Genomic DNA, 18,941 nt, shown 5'->3' on the forward strand with positions numbered 1-18,941 from the left:
TTTGGAATTTCATAATTAACAATTGAGAAAAAAAAACTTGAACTTAGTAAGGTATTTTTGGGATTTAAAGGTGCAGGAAGAAATTGCCTGATTTCTTTTATATGTTTAGATTATTTCTGTTTTTGACTCCTTATTGGACCACTACTGCAATCTTCTCCACACTACATGTAAGCTCTTCCACACAGAGTTTGAAGCACAGAAGAAAGTTGTTTACACTTTACATTTTGTCTTTTTATTTTATGTACCTGGGTTTATAGAAAGTTCATGAATGAAATCTCAAGCCATAAGTGCAAGGGTCCCCCTGTGACTTCATTTTTCCAGAATTTGAACTTCAGAACAATAAAGCTAACTCACGTATAAGGGTTCTTACTAGAATAAAATTTGAAGGAAAAAAAGAAGGATCAGAAAAATTAGAGAGTGTGCAAAAGAGAAACCAGGGGGGTAATTTCTTAGTGAAAAGATTATATGGGCTATGGCCAATTTTGTCATAATCAATGGATCCAAAGTGGGAAAGGGAAATAGATAATATGCACATCCATTTCTACATTGCAAAAATATCTTTACATTGCTATCCCATTACCAGAAAAAAAACATGGCCAGGGCTTACCAAAACTTGTTACAGCATAAACTAATTTGACTCCACAAGCTCAATACATGGCAGACTAAAAATGAAGGTGAAAAACCATCACTTTTGTTTACCCCTATATCAAACTTGTCCCAAAAATTGAAACTTTTTCCATGGGCTACCTTGTATTTCACAATGTTTTTTGGTCAATTCTAATGGTCTAAATACTATTAGTGTCATGAAGGAGCCAGCCAGGTATGGTTGGTAGGTAGGTTCAGTTTTGTGTGCCAGAACATTTCATCCTTGCTGGCGAAAACACAGCTGTGAGTCTAGCATGATCAGAGAGAGAATAATCTTCTGGCCATAGTCCTTTCTCCACTTCACGCGGATACAGCATTGCATTCTTTATCATAAAACCAATGGCTTCTTGCTGCTCCAATTCTGTGTTAACATCTTCCATGCACCCATTCAAGTTTTCCAACACATGATCTGGACATGCTGAATTCCAAATCTTCTGCTACAATGCAAAGTCAATTATTACTATTTTACTCTCTGAACAATATATAGATATAGGAACCTTTAAAAAAATGTTTGTCCCATGATCCCATTCAAATTGTCTTATGTTTAACTTTTTATATCAGAATACCATTAAGATTAAGGCCTTTGCAATTTCTAATGGTACAATTTAACATGCATTAGGCACATGCAAGTGCATGGATTTCCTAAATATCATCCAAAAATGAAGGCTTGCTATATTACCTTGAACTCTTCAAAGTCGATAACACCATTTCCATCAACATCTACTTGATTCCATAGATCTTGTAGTTGTTGAAAACATAGTCCATAAGGCACACCAATCAACTTTGCCTGCAGAATTTATGGTATGGTGTAAGTCTATTTCTCTGTTTTTATGGTTTTGCCTCTTGCTAGTGGAATTTATAACATCATATATTAGTAGATATGAAAGTACCTTCCGAAGTGCTTCGGAGAAACTAAAATATGTCACAGCATAGTTGTCACCCTTCAGAATGGCAAATGCATCATTTTCAGACATTGATGTTTTTCGCAACTGGAACTGAAAAGAAAAGAAAGAAATAGCATTAGCTGCAGAGCAAAAATTATCTTGCTTATATTCTCACTACTTTGTCACACCAAAAATGGGGTTCTGTGATTATGAAGGCCCATAAAAAATCAAGTACAATAATGTATTGTTTTAAGTGTAAACACTTAAGATTTTGCCAGTAAAACATCTAATCAACAACTGAAGCTGGTTGTCAACGATACCTAACTCCTGTTAATTATGCATACCAAGTTTATAAGTGCACATCAATCAACAATTTTTTTAACAACTACTACAGCTGAAGTAGAATATTTCAATTTCTATAATAAACTCGTTCATAACCATTTCTTGAAGCTACTACACGTGTCATCCCTTGAACAGTTGACTTGCATATTAATCTTTTATAAGTAAAAAGTCAGAAATACAAAGACAACAAAAAATATAATAAATTGGGTGAATCATACTCACTTTTAGTATACTAAATACAGCTTCAGCCCAACTGGTTTTCAAAGGTTTACGTGCTTGGTTGGGATTGCAAAGCCAAATGAAGTCAACACCACAGATATTTCCTCTATGATTTCGGTGACTAACCCACTGCATGATCGAAGAGACAATAAAAATTCAAGCAAGTAAAAAATCTACTAAGACCATGATTTTAATACCAGGAAAGCATGTGTACAATTCAATCTAATAATGAGATATTAACCTTGTGAGCATCTGCATAACTGTCACTGCATTGATTAGCAGTATCATACGATGATACAAACCCTTGTGACCTAAGGAACTTGTAAACATGCCCACGCTTGCTGCCATTCCAGTCACTGGATTTAGAAAGAACACGAAGTTCACATCATAAGGACATCTGTTCCAGTTAAATACCAGCATAACATCATAAGAAAATCAATCAATAAACTCACCCACAGAGTATGATAGGCATGGGTTTGAGCCTGTTTTCTCTCTGGTACAATTCCACATATTGTAATATTTGGTAAACCTACAAGAACGCAAATGATAGGTGTAGTGTTAGGATTGAAAGCAAATTGGCTACACAATCATCAATGAATGAGAAAAAGGATTAACATGGGTCTGACATACCTGATTCAATCTCACTACGCAGAGACTTGAATCGTGAGGAAATAACAAGTGGGTGTTCACAATCAGAAACTCGTGGGGAACACTGCCTTTTTGGTTTTGTGAGGGGGTAACTGACTGAACGTGTAGCAATTGAGCAACACGATCGCCACAATCGTTCAAAAGCAACTCTCGATAATCAACAACTCTTAGACATTCTTTATGTATAGCAGTCAGTAGACCTGCATAATGAACATGAGCGTTTGAGAAAAGGAGCAACAAAAGTACTCGGAGAAACATGGTTCTTGTAGAGAAAACAATGAAACATAGTAAGCACATAAGTATAACAATTAGTATGAGAATGAATGGCATTGTCACACACTTACCATCTCCACGGTTGTTGGTTCGACCAAGCTTGAAGAGATTGTAGCCAGCATCTCCAAGTCTCTCTTCATACATGTGAACAAGCTCTTCATTTCCAACCCAGAATTCCTATACATGAAACAGACATCATAGTATAGAGTGAGTGAGAGCTGGTAACGAAAAACACCATTCACGACCAAAGAAAAATAGATTGTCACAAGAGACAATGCCATCTCTCCACCACCAAAGAGAAAGGAGAGAAATTGCTACCTGGAGGCACATAATGGAAGATGATTCAGAAAGCAAGCAATCAAGAATCCTCTCATTCCTGGACAACCAGAATGATTTGAAGTCACTTTCTCGTAGGCCTTGGTTCTGCACACAACAATAACACAGCAAATTCAGATTTAAAATCGAAACCCTCCAAAATCACATCTTAGGACCACTCTTCATCCACACGGTATGAACAGTGTGGACAGAATAAAATCAAGGAAAAGAACACAACACAAGACCTGTGGATCAATCCGTTTGTAAATCGGAGCCAGAATGTTGAAAGTGGTGAATGAAACGCAAGAAGGGTCTCTCTCCACCTCTGTCACTGATGAAAAACAGCCACTATTACTAATTCTGGACAGTTCTCCATCACTGCTGTAACCGCTGATACCATTATGAGAAGAACCATTATCTCTTCTCAAATTGAACTTAGCGCCCGCAGCCACCACCTGAATTCCACTCACATCAACATCTCTATTCAGTAACCCAATCAAAAATCAAAATGACCCTTTTTTTCAAAACCACCTCCCAGAAAATCAAAATGAAATAAAATTGAGGAAGAAAAAGACCCAATGACCTACCATTCTCCAGATCCTCGCCACAGTCAGTAAAGGTAATATTTTGAACTTAAATTTATGCACTTTAAGACGAAATCTCAAATTGTTCAGGGAGCTTCTTGTTCTTCTTCTCTTATCTCTTACTTCTTGCAATGTTTGCCTTTTCTCTCTCTTGTGGCGTTGTGATGAGCAAGGAAACGCAATTTATATAAATATTTAAGGCGAGGAGAGAGAGGGATTTGATTTTGGATTGTGAGTGAAGAAAAAGTCAAGGAGACAGGACAAGGACATGACAAGTTGAGGGTTTCAGCATTACCCTTTCATGTGATAATGTGACTTCACGAAGGAATCTTTTCTATGTTGTAGTTATCCCTTTTTTTTATTCATTGCAGAGACACACACTTGACTCTATTACGCAACGCACACGTCTCCAACATCTCACAATAAAAACGACAACTTTCCCCAACTGGGATTCGGTTAAAGTTAAGGAAAAGCTTATAATTCATTCGTTCATAGTTTATCTTCATCATCAGCCTTTTTCTTCGCACTTTATTTGCCCACAGTATCTCCTGCAACCGAAAGGCTAAGATCCAAGGTTTGTCGGAGACGCCCACGTTATCTTATTCAAAACTAAGAGCTCTCTCATGTTAATGTATAGAAATTCATGGTTCTGCATTCATTTTTTAATTTAAATTTCAAAAAAGAAAATTGCCAAACTATTATGTTATATAAAAGCTAATTAATGCTATTAAGTGAAATTAAGTTTATTTTTTTAATTTTTTTTACTATTCTTTCATAATTTTTAATATAAAAATAAAATGAAAACCTCGAAATAAATTAAATAATCCAATTAAGATAATAAAACTATGAAGTTAAGACATTTTTTTTGCGCGGTGTATCGAATACTCGGAGTATCGGATACTCATATGACAATAGTAGGACATGTATCCTTTAATGTTCAATTAAAAAAATATTTATTAAATTTTTATAATTCTAACACGATTTTAACATAATATAAAAAAAATACATTAATTTTCTAAAACTCAAATTTATTGTATAAATTTTTATTATAATTATAAAAATAATAAACAAATCATTTTGAATCACTCATGAAAAACATTTTTTTGCTAAAAAAAAATATCTCAAACATAATTGTGCATATTGTCAATTTATATAATTTATATTTATACAAACGAGTCCCGTGTTCTATCTTTTAAAAATTATACGTATATCTGTATGTGTCATATCAGATCCGTTAGTGTCTAATAAAATTTTAAATATATATTTAACTCTTTAATTTAAAAACAAAAGTATACCATTTAAAAAAGTAATAAGCTGGAAGCTTTAATTGTTCGTCAGTGTTGGGAAGTTTGAAGTGTAACGTTTGGGTTACTTAAGTACTTTATGGTATGGTCTCCCTTCAATGTCATTAAAATGAATACATTAAATAATTAATTAATGAACGTCTTAATAAGAAACCTAGGTGGTTTGATTGAGCGTAACGTTGGGGTTAAACTAATATGGTCTTCTTTCAATGTCTTCCATTTTTTATATTATAAATTAATTAAACAAGTCAAAGGTTTAAGCACAAAGTTTGCAAAACGCTATGTATTTGGTACGGCAGAGAAAATATCAAGTATAAAAAAAGGTTAAAAGAAATAACTTTTTCTCTAATTTTTTATTATTTTTTTCAATCAATTAATTTTTCCTCTCATCTGAATATGGAATTGGAGAATGAAATTTGATATACTTCATTGATTATTGATAAATTATGTGTATAGGATCGGATGATTCTAGAACGTATCAGATATTGATATCCTCTATAAAAAAAATAGTTAAAGTAATACAAATTAGGATAAAATAAACCATACCGAAAATTCGCGATAAAAAAATAATAGGATCCAATAAAATAATAAATAAACACAATAGTTGAAAAAAATATATTATTATTGTAATATTTATTATATCTTACAAATAAATCTAATATTGAAACCCAATACAATAAATAGAAGTAGAAAACAGTGACCAAAAGTTACTGTTTCAGTCATATACAAAAACATGATATTTAAAATTATTTCCTGTAGAAAATATTCATGAAAAATCTTTAAGATATAAGTTATAATAAATATAAGTATGGGTGATAATTAAAGAAATCCTTTATATCAAAAAATCATAACAGAAATTAATTTTTAGATAAAATAATAGTAACTAAATTACAAACAATTTAAAAAACTAAAAAAAATAAATTCTAAATTAGTTTATATTATTCTTAAATAGTTTCTAAATTAATATTTAATTAATTATAAAAATTTTAACTATTCATTATTTAATTTTTAAATTTGGTAGAAAAATCTTGGTTGCTAATTAGATACTAGTATAAAAACTATAATAATAAAAAATAATTTAAAAACTAAAAATTTATTTAGTCTTTAAAATTGTCTCTAATTTAGTCACTATGACAACTAATTATTTTTTTTTTAAAATTGATTTTTATTTTATGATTTTATTGTAATGTATTAAAATGATAAAAAAATTATATATGTTATAAAAATAGACACAAAAAATTAAAAAAAAAAGTGTTTTTATTTTTATTTTGTTTTCTCATAACAAAACAAAAGGGAATGACGACAAATCTAAATATTTTATTATTTGAATTAGTTTTAATGTTTATAATGTGAATGGAGGGAAATGGTACCAAACCATAGCAGTTTGATTATGATTGAAACCACAATCACTGAATGTGTGCAGAAATTATGTAAGGCCCTTCATTTTCTATTGCTTTATGTTAATATCAATAATAAATGTCTTGAAATACTTTTAGCCCATAATAAAATTCATCACTAAAATACATTAAAATTTACCCTTTTCCTTATAGCAAAGAGAGCTTTTGGAACACCTAATTAGATATCATGAGAAAGAAAGCTTCAAAAAATAGATTTTGAATGTAATTTAAAATTTTAGTTAATTGTTGATTAAGGAAATACTATTTCGAGGGAAAACATGATTAATTACGTGGTATGTTCAAAAATTTTAAACTTTGTATGTTTAAAAATTTGAACATGATTTGCAATTAATTGTTTCAGGGACGAAAACAATTTGATTATGTTTTTAGGCATAATTTATCATACAGTTCTTTTACACTATAAATGCAATTATAAATGAAATGATTATATATTTAAAAAGTTTTTAATTAATTTATATTTACTTTGAATTCAAAAAAATATGATACATAAAAATATATTAGTGTAAAAAATTATAGTGATATCTATCTATATCTATCTATATCTATCTATATAATATTAAAATAATTAATATTTTTATTTATTCCTATTTTAAATTGATCTCAATTTTGTTTTATTTGAAATTGAAACAAATTAATTGAATAGTAATTTAATATTTGTGATTTTGATTATGTTTCTTTCAAATTAATAATAATAAAATAAATTTATATAAAACTATATTAAAAATCAAATTGCTTTTTAGATTATGCTATTTTATACAGAATGTTATTAATTATCTTTCAATTTTAATTTTTTACTTTCATTGAAATTAAATCAATAGTATTTTTGTCTTAATCTAAATAACTATACCTTTTACCTTTTTCTTTCTTTTTTCATCCCTTTCCCAAACCAAATAATGTGTAAAAGTTTTTATTTTTTTGTTTTAAAAATAATTTATCCAAAGATATATTTTTTTCAACAATAAATCTAAACACTAAAGTCTAAATAATCTTATCAATGTTAGAAATTATCTGAAATTTAGGTTTTTTAATTTTTTTTTCCAGTTTTTCATAATTTTTTAAAAAATATTGAAAAATCTTATTGGAATACGGTTCCTTCAAATACCAAATTCCAATCCTTTTCACAGTTTGAAAATTCGGTTTCCAAAAGAGACGAAATTTTGAGTGAATTTTTTATTGTTCATAGTTGAGAAATCGACTTTCCAAAAATTAAATTTTTAACGATTTTTCGACACTAATAATATTATTTTACATTGCAAATTTAATTACTAAGAACCGAATTTTTAACATCAACATTACACTATAAATAAATCTATTCTAATAAAAATATTAACATATATTGATTTGCAATAAAAATTCTTGTTTATTATTGAAAAAGAATCCTTATCCATCCACCTCTATCTTACCTTCACTTAATTTTTTATTAAATATATCATTATTATATTATAACGCAAAATTAATTTTTCTCTAATTCAAATTTTAGTTCTCTAATCTACTTACAATAAAAAAATTTATTAAAATAATTTATTAACAATATTTTTGTACGTAATAAACCAAATTTTCTCTCTTACAATCACTTGCTCAACTACACTCAAAATTCACTTATTACAAAAAAAAAAAAGATAAAAGTTATTCTAAAATTTGACATATCAATGTAAAGATGATACCTATTCTATCGTAAAAGGGAACTCTAAAAATGAAAGCAATAATCAGACAATGTTCTGAAAAGCAACACTTGACAGAGTTGTCGGTGACAGAATAATAAAAGTAGGAAAGAAAGAAAGATAAACTGAAGAACTTACCAACCACATGGCCTCAAGCAGACATGAATCAATTAAATTAATGTTAGAATTGAAAAAAGTTTTCTTTTATGTTTTGGTTTTTCAGGTATTATGGTTTTGTACGGCTTAAGAAGTTAAAAAATGTTAGATTCATTCATACTTAACTCAGCCGACACATTCAGATAACTTGATTAGTGGAGAAGAAATGCATTTCAGGAGTTTGTCTTTTAAATTAAATAATGCTGTTAGTGACAGAAACTATATATGGCGGCACCCCGATATTTTGGTAGGTATATTTCTTAATATAAAAATAAAATGAGACATCAATTTTGTTAATCAATTATTATTGTAAAAGTTAAGAGGGAGTTCTCATGCTCTTTACTCACTGTCTCTAGCTGATACGATACCGATACGATCAAGAAGATTCGTAAAATTTTTAAAATATAAAATCTTAAACTCTAAATTTTAAACACAGGAACACGGATCTATATATTATATAATTATAAATTATATAAATTGACAATAAAATTTTATGTGTACAAGTATGATCTAGATTATTTTTTGGAACAGAAAAATATTTTTCATTATTGGTTCATAAGGATTTGTTTTATATTTTTATAATCATAATAACAATTTATAAAATAAAGTTTGATTTTTTAGAAAATTAATGTATTTTTTAAAAAAAAAAATTGTGTTATAATCATACTAAAATTGTCATAAATCTAACAAATATTTGTTGAGTTTGACACTTAACAGATCGTGTCATACGAGTGTCGATGTTCGATATATCAAACATCAACACGTCATTTAAGAAGATTGTTTGAGTTTCATAGTCTTTATATAAAAATATATTTTTATCCTACACTTTTAATTATTTATAAATTTTTTAATTTTAAAATTTATTTTAACATTTTATATTTTATTTATACTTTTAATAATTTTTTTTATAAATATTAATATTTTGGTATAGATAAAAAGGAATAAACATCACCTTATATCAATTCCCATACACATCTACAATCTACAAAAGATGAAGGAAACTTGCAACCCTATATTTGAAGTGTGCATGTAGCACGCGTTTATTGATATCTAAAACGTGTGGGCCTAACCTACTCTTCACTTTTGCATTAAATCTTATCAGATCCACCTCTTCATCCATGGCTTCCAATCACCTCTCAAGGCAAAATTATAATGTGCAAAAATACACTTTAAATTATTGTACTTACAATGGAAGATGCTGCCAGCAATTTTAACTAAAGTTGTCAGAAGCTTTATCCTTTCATCTACATTTTTAAAGAATTAAATATTTAAAAAATCAATGTCAGAACAAGATCAAACAGAATTATTATGTATATATTAAAAAAGATAAGCCTGAAGCTTTCCAAATTAAAAATTTAATGAAACTATATTTAATTAACTATCGCTATAAATTAGTTTTAAGAATAAAAATTAAGCATTCAAATCACGGAATGCAGTTACCTTTTATACATTTAAAAAATAAGATACTAAATGATTGGTTACCATTTAAAAATTCAGTCTTTGTGAGTTAAAGATAATTTTTCTTTGGGCGGCAATCAAATAGAGAGGGCAAATCGTGACACTTGTTAGAGGTAATGCTAAATAGTAGACCCATCACCACGTGGAATCAATTATGTGACAGCAATAACCTCAGCCTACCGACACAGTAGAAAGAAACGAAACCGTGAACATCGAAAGAGACAACAATGGAATCATTCCTTTTCAGGTTAATAAATTATATATTTGCTTACAAGAAATCTGCAAATTTGTTATCTCATTTCAAGCCACCAATACATGTTCAAATCAAAATTGTTTACTGGTATCCAGAGCTGATAGGACTTTAGTTTAGTCCCAGTTAAAATAAAATAAATTATACACCATAGCTAACTAAAAACATGCTGACACATGATAAAACCTATTTCAGACAAAAATGATGTCCAAAATGCAACGCTCCGAAACAAGTCATAGGAAAAACCTCCTTCGGCTTGTGTCCATTTCCGGCTAGAAGAGAAAAAGAGACAAAAAGAAAGTAAAATAAAAATAGAAAGTAGGTAGGAATTAAGTAAGCAGCTTCACAAGGTCAGACCAAGAATTGAAATAGAGTTGGGCTACTTCTTCCTCCATCTCCGTATATTCTTCTCTCACATCCATAAATTTTTATATTTTTAAAAATACCCTATGTAATATTTTGAATTATGTAATTTAGAAGTCTTTTTTACTCTTCTCTCACATCCATAAATTTTTATATTTCCAAAAATATCCTATGTAATATTTTGAATTATGTAATTCAGAAGTCTTTTTTCAAATACGTGTCTAGATTACATAATCCAAAAGCTACTCTATGAAGGTGACACCAGAAGAATAAAAAAATATTTTCATGTTGTATATGGAGGTAGCAAAGAGGTGCAGGAAGAAACAGTCCAGAGTTGGTTAGCAAACAATTACCTTGTGAACCCACTCGTATTCTCCACCCTTTGTGTCAAATGTTCCATTATGCAGGCTAATCAACTTCAACGTGAAACGAGGGCCACATTCCTGCGTTTAAGTGAAGAGCCAAGTTAATAAAATGAAACAATAAATATAACAAAAGAATTTAAATACTTGAAAATATCAAACATTGGACGTTGTGAAGGTAAAGTGCATGCAATAAAAATTTAAATAATTTATTTTTGTTAACAAAAAAGTGACATGCTTAATCTCAATACATAAATAAAATTGGCAACCAATCTTTCCTGATACAGATTGAAATATAAAATAGATGTCATCTGAGATATTGGTAACACAAGTTGCAAAATCTCTACAAGACTTTGTAAGCATCCATATCTTCTCATGGAGACAACTTTTAGTCTGCCATAATCACATTCATGATTAGCTCTGTAGAGTCCACATCCAAACAAAGATTAAATAACAAACAACTGGCATAAACAAATTACTTAATCTGCACAATCTTCCTCTATACCCTCTGATCAAGATCACTTTAAATCACAGAAGTCAACAATCTGAACAGCCAGTTCCTATTTATCTAATATTCACTGAAACTCACTTCACATACTATACCACTTAGTTTGACAAACAAGGAAGTAATGAGGAGCATAATAACTATATTATTACAGTAGCCAACAGCTATTGAATTTTTAAATGGTGGTAACTAAAAGGAAAATAAAAAAGAGCAAATACCAACCTGAAGACGAGCAATTGTTTTCTGTTCAGGAACATCATCGCTCTTGTCATCTTTGTCCTTTTTACCTTTCGACTCAGCTCTTTTAAGTTCTTTGTGTTTCAAAAATGTACATTTAAGTATGGTTAAAGGTAACACAATGTCTGGAAAATGAAAATTACTAATATTTTGAAGCAATGGCAATATTGTATGTTTAACAGATATATACCGGTAATGCCGGAAGAAAATAAAATCTCTCTGGTTGTGGAAGGTGACTACTCGTCGACCTTTAAATTCTGGATCTTGAGGGAAAAGTGAATGTATCAACCTATTACACAAACCATTGTTATATTGAAAATGGAAACATAGGAGATATCTGTTGATGAAAAATTCTATTAGCAAAATACGGAAGAACTCCTTAGATTCCTTTTTGGCGATTTGCATAATATTTATATAAAAGTAACAGACAGGAAATAAATAAAAGTATTTCAATAAGACCTGGCATTTGAATGAATAAAGCAAAATCATAAAAAAAAAACACTACAGATGAAACATACAATGAAAGAAAATAAACACTACAGACCCTAGACGTGTTGTGAAGTTATTCAGTACAAGCTCAGGCTTGTGACTAGTTGGAGTTCCATGATTCTCCAACGAAGCACAAAATGCATGCAGTAAAAATGTAAATAATTTATTTTCGTTTACAAAATTCAATACATAAATAAAATTGTATCAATCTCTACTGCTGATACATAATGAATAATAAAATAACAAATTGGAAGATCACTATAAGAATTTTTTTTAGTGACCACTATGATGCACGGATAGGATGCGTATCTGATACTGCGATAAGTTTATTATTTTGAAAATAACAGGAAACAATAAGTGATATATACATATTGAAAATGTATACAAATTCTTAAAACAAGATAACTATATGATTGCAATTGTGCAAATCCAAATTAAAATCACATCTATTAGACATTGTTTAAATAAATAAAAAATATATAAATTATTGTCATCATAAAAGTATTAGTGTTTTATAGATTAGATACTTCATTGATAAGTATAGGTAAAGTATCCTAGAGCATCAAATACGGATATGTGACACCAATTGAAGTATTGATGCATCATCGGTGACAACTGAGCACAAAACAAGAGACAAAAAGTAACTTTAATTGCTGTGCACCCGTATTTATTTCTCCCTCAATCAAGATTTGAAGAGATATTCTTTTACTTATCTACCTCCAAGTTCAAATTAAGCAGATTATTGCATACCTTGATATCCTTGCGCAAAACAAGCTTCGACAGCTTGAAATGAGCAGTGGGCCCATTAGGTACACCAAATATTAAAAGAGTATCTGCAACAAATGCGAGCAAAGAATTATGTAAGGCCATGTTGCCCAGAAATCTAAGGGAAAAAGATATCAACATAACTAAAAAACATTTTTTGAATGTATAAAGCTGTATGAATTGAATCTTCACTGGAAGGCACCACTTACCCGGTTCCCTACGATTTGTGTGAACAACTATAACAGAAGTGAAGTCCTTATTCTTTGCATATTCTACAATCTGTGATTACAAACTGAAATTAGAAAAAAACTCTCAAACATGTTTTAATGTCCTATGCTTTCCCCGGACAATAGGAAAAGACAATCCAAAAACAGAGCACCTTTTTTAAGTCATATGTTCCTCTGTTAAAGTAATGAGCATTTGGTATAATAGATAGCAACTCCGATGTAAACGAAGGTCCCCTCTGCGAAGTCATGTCTCAGCCAAAAGTCAGAAAAGTTATACAGTTAAGAAGAAATTATTTCGATATTCTACTCCTAAAAAGAGTGAACCTAAAATACAAAAAAAGAAAAAACTGAGTAAAGAGTTATTACTTCAAAAAATGTATGTTAGACTAGACAGATATTACAAACATACTGTAGAATGGAAGCGGCAAGTGGTGATCAATATTTTAGGAGTTTGTTGCTGATGCAAAATTTAACTGAATTCATCATCATCATTTCCAGCAAACAACTGCAGACATGTATTATTCATCAGTGAAAACAAATAATGTTTGAATTTTGAACATCAGCTCTGCTTGCAAATTCAAAATAGTAAACACAAGCCCCTCGTAAAAAAAGTTAACCACCCAAAAACAACTTTACTCCATTTGCAAATTGACTGAATTCCTCAGTTTACAATCTGTTCTTATTCCTCACTCTGTTCACCCTCAAATCCCCACTCATGCTGCTATTATACTACTGTCTCTACTGGCATGGTCGACATGCTGACGTGTCTCGAGGCATCCTGACTGAACCAACCGAGACACCACGCACGGTCAGGCCGACCGACACAATATTACTATTAACGTTCAAACCAAGGTCAGTGAATTAGGTAATGCAAGTGTGATTCATTCCATTAATCAGGCTGCCCATTAAAATAATATAAATAACACACATTCTAAGGAGAAGGGACGTCATTATTACTGTACCCCTGAGTATCGAATACTCTTTACTGACTTGACTTGAACGTCAAAGTGCTTTCTGCAGGTACCTCTCCCATTTGGTATTCACTCAAGACGGAGAACCAAAAGAGTAGCACGAAGGCAAGAAAGATCCCAATAAAGTCCTAAAAACCTGCCAGAGGAAAGAGGAAGACGAAGAATTCAATAGTTATCTAGGTCCCATCTCCCTATCAGGAACACTCCCAAACTCATATTGATATGTTTCAACTTAGATTGGCGCAATCAGTTAGCTCATCTTGATTCTCAGTAAAAGTGAGATTATCATTAAGCATAAAAAACTCTAATCCAATCCAGTCTAGTTTAATGTATCAGATTAAAAATACAGTAATATGATACCAGTAACACAAATTTCTCAATCACAAAGCACAAAGTTCAAAACCTCTTCGTCGTCGGGCTTGCAAACTGTCTCGTCCAATTCCCTAGTGTTCTCAATTGTACGAGGGACCTTCTTCTCCGGAAGCTGCAGAAACACGAAGAATCGTTATTGTTACTGATACGTATCGAACACAACAACAAAATGATAGCCATTCACACTCGGAGAACTAACAAATTATCCTTTGTGGCTCGTTTAATGGACAAGGTGCTAATATCTTAGTATATTTCTTATGTTAGGAAGAGGGTGTGTTAAATTCAATAGAATGTAATAAGTTCTTTTATCGAATTAAACTTGAAAAGTGAAATTAAATATATATTTTTTACTTTAAATGATCAATTTGAAAAATGTCTCTTTAAAAAGTTACATATCATAATAATGAAATGGAAAATTATTAACTTGTCTTTATAAAAAAAAGTTCTTATTTTAATATCTTATATCTTACGTAATGTTATAAAATAATGGAAGTTTGAGGTAAAAAAATCCTAAATTAAGGTTGCTATTGTAAGTATACATTAAAAAAATGGGTTTGCTACTTGGGCAGGACTAATTTTTTTCCGAGAAAAATGGTTTCAAAGTAAATCGTTTTTATTTTATTTTTTTTTCAACTGGTTTTCACTTTTTCTATTTCTCATGTTGTAAATCACTTTTGTGACTAATTAGTGTTGCATTTTCATGAATAAATCTGTTTTTGCTTTTTTGAACAAATCAATCACAATGGTGCATTTTCGTTCTAGAATTACATTGCATTTTGTTTCACAAACTACAATGTATTTCGTGATTTTGATGGTTAGGATCTCTCGCTTTGTCTTTTGTTTATTTTTTTTTTTGTTTTCTTTTGTTGATGTTATTTTATAATTAATTCTAAAGTGGTGAACAATGTGACGTTGATATGTATTAGTTTTTTTTAATTATTGCATTACCAAATTCTTGTGTTTCATTGTCAAATAAAATGCATCGACGTGTAAAAACTTCCAAATTATGCTAGCTTACTTTAAATCATTTTTTCGATTGTTTTGTGAACCATACTGAGTTATTATTTTAAAGGACAAAAAGAAAGATGAGTTTTTATGGTGTCCTCTTCATTTAATTATCACAGTTCTTTTACTCAAGTGCTAGAGATATGACAAAAAGTAAATGATAAATAGAGTAAGTGAAACTATGTAGTTAATATAAAATAGAAACTTGTCTTATTCTGGATTCATTGTCTTTTACTCGTCACAAGTAGAGTTTATAACACTTTTGGAAAAATATTTTGTTTTTTTAGAATATCTCACTAAGCATTCACTGGAATGCTCAAATTATAATGTGTTGAAGAAGTTGCATGTAGGAGTGTTGAAACAATTTTTTTATTAAAAGTGCACCTAGTACCTAGTTTATAACAAAAAAATGTATATATTCACGTTTTACTATATTTTACTTATGAAGTTGAATTCCTAGCGGAAGTGATATGCTGGCTCTGTACACACAACTATCAAATTATGTAATTTGACTAATGATTTACGTAAGTGCTTTTATATTGTTATTTTCTCATGTATAGAGCATATGATATCCACTTTAGTTGTTTACTTTATTTGGACATTTGCAACACCAAGTCCTATCAAATGTGGCGGGTTAGGCTATTTGGGTTTACACGCAACTCGTTACGAAAAACTGCGGAGCAGGCTCACTAATATAGTCTGCTTACTCGCTTAGGCCCGTCTCGCGTAATCCGTAGTCTGCATGGGTCAATAGCGGGGCGGGTTGGCTCGTTGGCCAGCATAAATAAAAAAATAATTATTTATTTTTTTTTAAAAAAAATCATATCCCATTCATCCATTATTGCAGGTGTGACTTTTATTTTATTTTATTTAAAAAATTGAATTTAATGTATGAAAAATATATATTTTATTTTAATCATTTAAAGGAGATAGTTTTTTTTATCAGCAATAATAAATAAATAAGAATCACTCTAGGGGTGATCCAACCCATGTACAAAATCACACAAAAACGAACAATCTCTTCTCTTAGATGAAGGGACTTTGGAGGTTACCCAAGACCAAACCTTTAGTTGAGCCATGAAGATACTATGAAGAGTGACAGTGGATTTAGTTTTAAGTAAAGTCTTATATTTAAAATTTATTGATAAAAAAGTAATATAAAGAAGAGATTTCAATAGGATAGTTAAAAAATTAGTCATCTTCATTAAAATATTTTGTAGCAAAACTTTGATAAAATATTCTTATACATTTACATACATATATAGGAAAAATAAATGCAAAGCTAAACTTTAATTATTTTTAATTAAACCTTCTAACAACCCTTAAACTTGAATTTATATTTTGGAACCATTTTTCTCAATCAAAATCATGTCATAGACAATGTTCTGTATATTCCTTGTTTCAATTTTAATCTTCTTTTAGTAGAAAAATTGATTGATAATTTATCTTGTGTTCTTACCTTTGACTCTAATGATTGTCACATCAGGATAAAAACTCCTTGAAAACAATTGGTTCAGCTAAGATGCAAGATAGACTTTATATACTTAGTATCCCATCCTATAAAAAACTTCAAATCAAACCCATCAAATATGTACATACCATCAATATTTAATGCCAGTGTTAGTGATCTAGAAACCCTTTGCCATTTTCGATTATGACATATTTCTAACAAATGTATTGATGTTATAATCACTAAATTTCCTTTTGTTAAATATAACAAATCAATTGTTTATGATGTTTGTCATTTTGCAAAACAAAAAAGACTTCCATTTCCTATTAGTATATCTAAATCTAAAAAATGTTTTGAATTGATTCATGTAGATGTATGAGAACCATACTCAATACCATCAATTCATGGTCATAAATATTTCTTTACCATAGTTGGTGACTATTCGAAGAATACGTGGTTTTTTCTTTTAAAACAAAAATTTGAAGTTGTTAAGACTTTGAAAATTTTTGTTGTTTTTGTTCAAACACAATTTGAGACAGTAATAAAAATAACAAGAAGTGATAATGGGATTGAACTTTTCATGACAAATTTATTTGTTAACAAAGGAATAGTGCATCAAACATCATGTGTTCAATACTCCACAACAAAATAGCATAGTTGAAAGGAAACATGGTCACATTAAATGTAGCAAGAGCTCTCATGATACAATCTCATTTACCCAAAATTTATTGGTCATACTCTCTGATACATATGTTGCGCATATTATAAATATGCTTCCAACACCTATTTTAAATTATTCTTCTCCTCATAAAATGTTTTACAAAACTGAAACAGATTTTAATGGATTAAAGGTGTTTGGATCTTTGTGCTATACTAGCACTTTATCAACAAATAAAAAAAAAATTGATCCAAGTGCATCAAAATGTGTTTTTATTGGTTTTAAAAAGGGGACAAAAGGATGTGTTATGTTGAATATTCAATCTAGAGAATTTTTTGTGTCTAGAGATGTTGTTTTTTATGAAAATGTTTTTCCATATCAAAGGGTTCAAGATACTATCAAAGAAACTAATAGTCCTAACATTCATGATCAAATTTTGTTTACTGAAGATCAACCTGTCTAGAGTTAGCCATCAAAAGTCATTTTTGCACCTTGTGATAATGCTGAAAATAATAGTAATAATAAATGTGTGTCAGACATTGAGGTTCCAGAAGAAGTTTGTTCCCATATAGACCAAAACCTCAATGAAGATCGTGACACCAAACAAAATTTTGTATTAGATCAACATGTCCGAATGAGTACCAAAATAGAAAAACCACCTGAGTATTTAAGGGACTATCATTTTAATCTTAATGTTTCCAATACATCTTCAAGAGTTAAATATCCTTTGAATTTTGTTTTGTCTTATAACAATTTATCACCTTCTTGTTGGGTATGAAGCCAGGACCAATTGGGTTGGGCTGAGTAGACACCATGTTTTAGTGAGTGGGCTTAATCATTGTGTCCCTTTATTATCTCTAATTATCTCTATTTAAAGAGATCATTGTACTTGTAATTGGTGTGCAACAGGACAGAATGAAAACCTAATAGTTGCCCGTGTGAATGTAGGTTGCAGTTGGCGACCGAACCACGTTAAATCTTGTGTCGTTTATTTTTTTTGCAGTTGATTCGTGATTGTGTGTGTTGTTTCCGCGTGCGTTTTTCCCATCAAGTGGTATCAAAAGCCTTGTTTCGTTTACACACCAGATATCTGATTAGCAGAAATTAATCGACGAGAGGTGAAAATTGCGGCTGCAGTAGCGTCCCAAAGCTAGGGTTTCGCAGAGGCGGCAACAATGTCCCAAAGCTAGGGTTTCACAGGGCCTGCAATAGTGTCCCAAAGTTAGGGTTTCGTAGAGGCAGCAACAACGTCCCAAAGCTAAGGTTTCACAAGGGCTGCAACGACATCCCAAAGCTAGGGTTTCACAGGGGCGGCAACGACATCCCAAAGTTAGGGTTGCATGTGCGTTCTGCAGGTGTGCTGGTCTGAGACAGCACGGA

General features: G+C 30.4%; 1 protein-coding gene and 1 pseudogene across 5 annotated transcripts; both read right to left on the reverse strand.

Annotated features, from left to right (window-relative positions):
- Positions 1–519: 519 nt before the first annotated feature.
- On the reverse strand, positions 520–4,408 carry LOC137818348 (putative calcium-binding protein At1g02270). Of its 4 annotated transcripts, none has more exons than XM_068621705.2 (11): positions 3,914–4,408; positions 3,572–3,781; positions 3,330–3,434; positions 3,083–3,188; positions 2,721–2,938; positions 2,543–2,619; positions 2,332–2,446; positions 2,094–2,219; positions 1,536–1,640; positions 1,325–1,432; positions 520–1,079 (listed from the first exon to the last, which is right to left on the reverse strand). In XM_068621705.2, exons 1-11 carry the CDS (start codon positions 3,914–3,916, stop codon positions 840–842), a joined length of 1,413 nt encoding a protein of 470 aa, XP_068477806.2. In that variant the 5' UTR covers positions 3,917–4,408; the 3' UTR covers positions 520–839. The 4 variants fall into 4 exon arrangements, with proteins under 4 accessions (XP_068477806.2, XP_068477805.2, XP_090152505.1 ...); XM_068621704.2 differs by having other exon boundaries at positions 520–1,082; positions 3,914–4,246; XM_090296379.1 differs by having other exon boundaries at positions 3,572–3,806; positions 3,914–4,065.
- A 5,737-nt stretch (positions 4,409–10,145) lies between these two features.
- Positions 10,146–14,578, reverse strand: LOC137819295 (uncharacterized; annotated as a pseudogene). The gene is made up of 9 exons (XR_016516163.1): positions 14,480–14,578; positions 13,515–13,610; positions 13,258–13,341; positions 13,088–13,157; positions 12,864–12,946; positions 12,160–12,233; positions 11,610–11,913; positions 10,874–10,963; positions 10,146–10,429 (listed from the first exon to the last, which is right to left on the reverse strand). The product of XR_016516163.1 is annotated as an uncharacterized LOC137819295 (transcript).
- Between the last annotated feature and the right edge of the window lie 4,363 nt (positions 14,579–18,941).

This window comes from Phaseolus vulgaris, chromosome 10, assembly GCF_051622355.1.
Source record: "Phaseolus vulgaris cultivar YP4 chromosome 10, ASM5162235v1, whole genome shotgun sequence".
Taxonomy (NCBI): domain Eukaryota; kingdom Viridiplantae; phylum Streptophyta; class Magnoliopsida; order Fabales; family Fabaceae; genus Phaseolus; species Phaseolus vulgaris.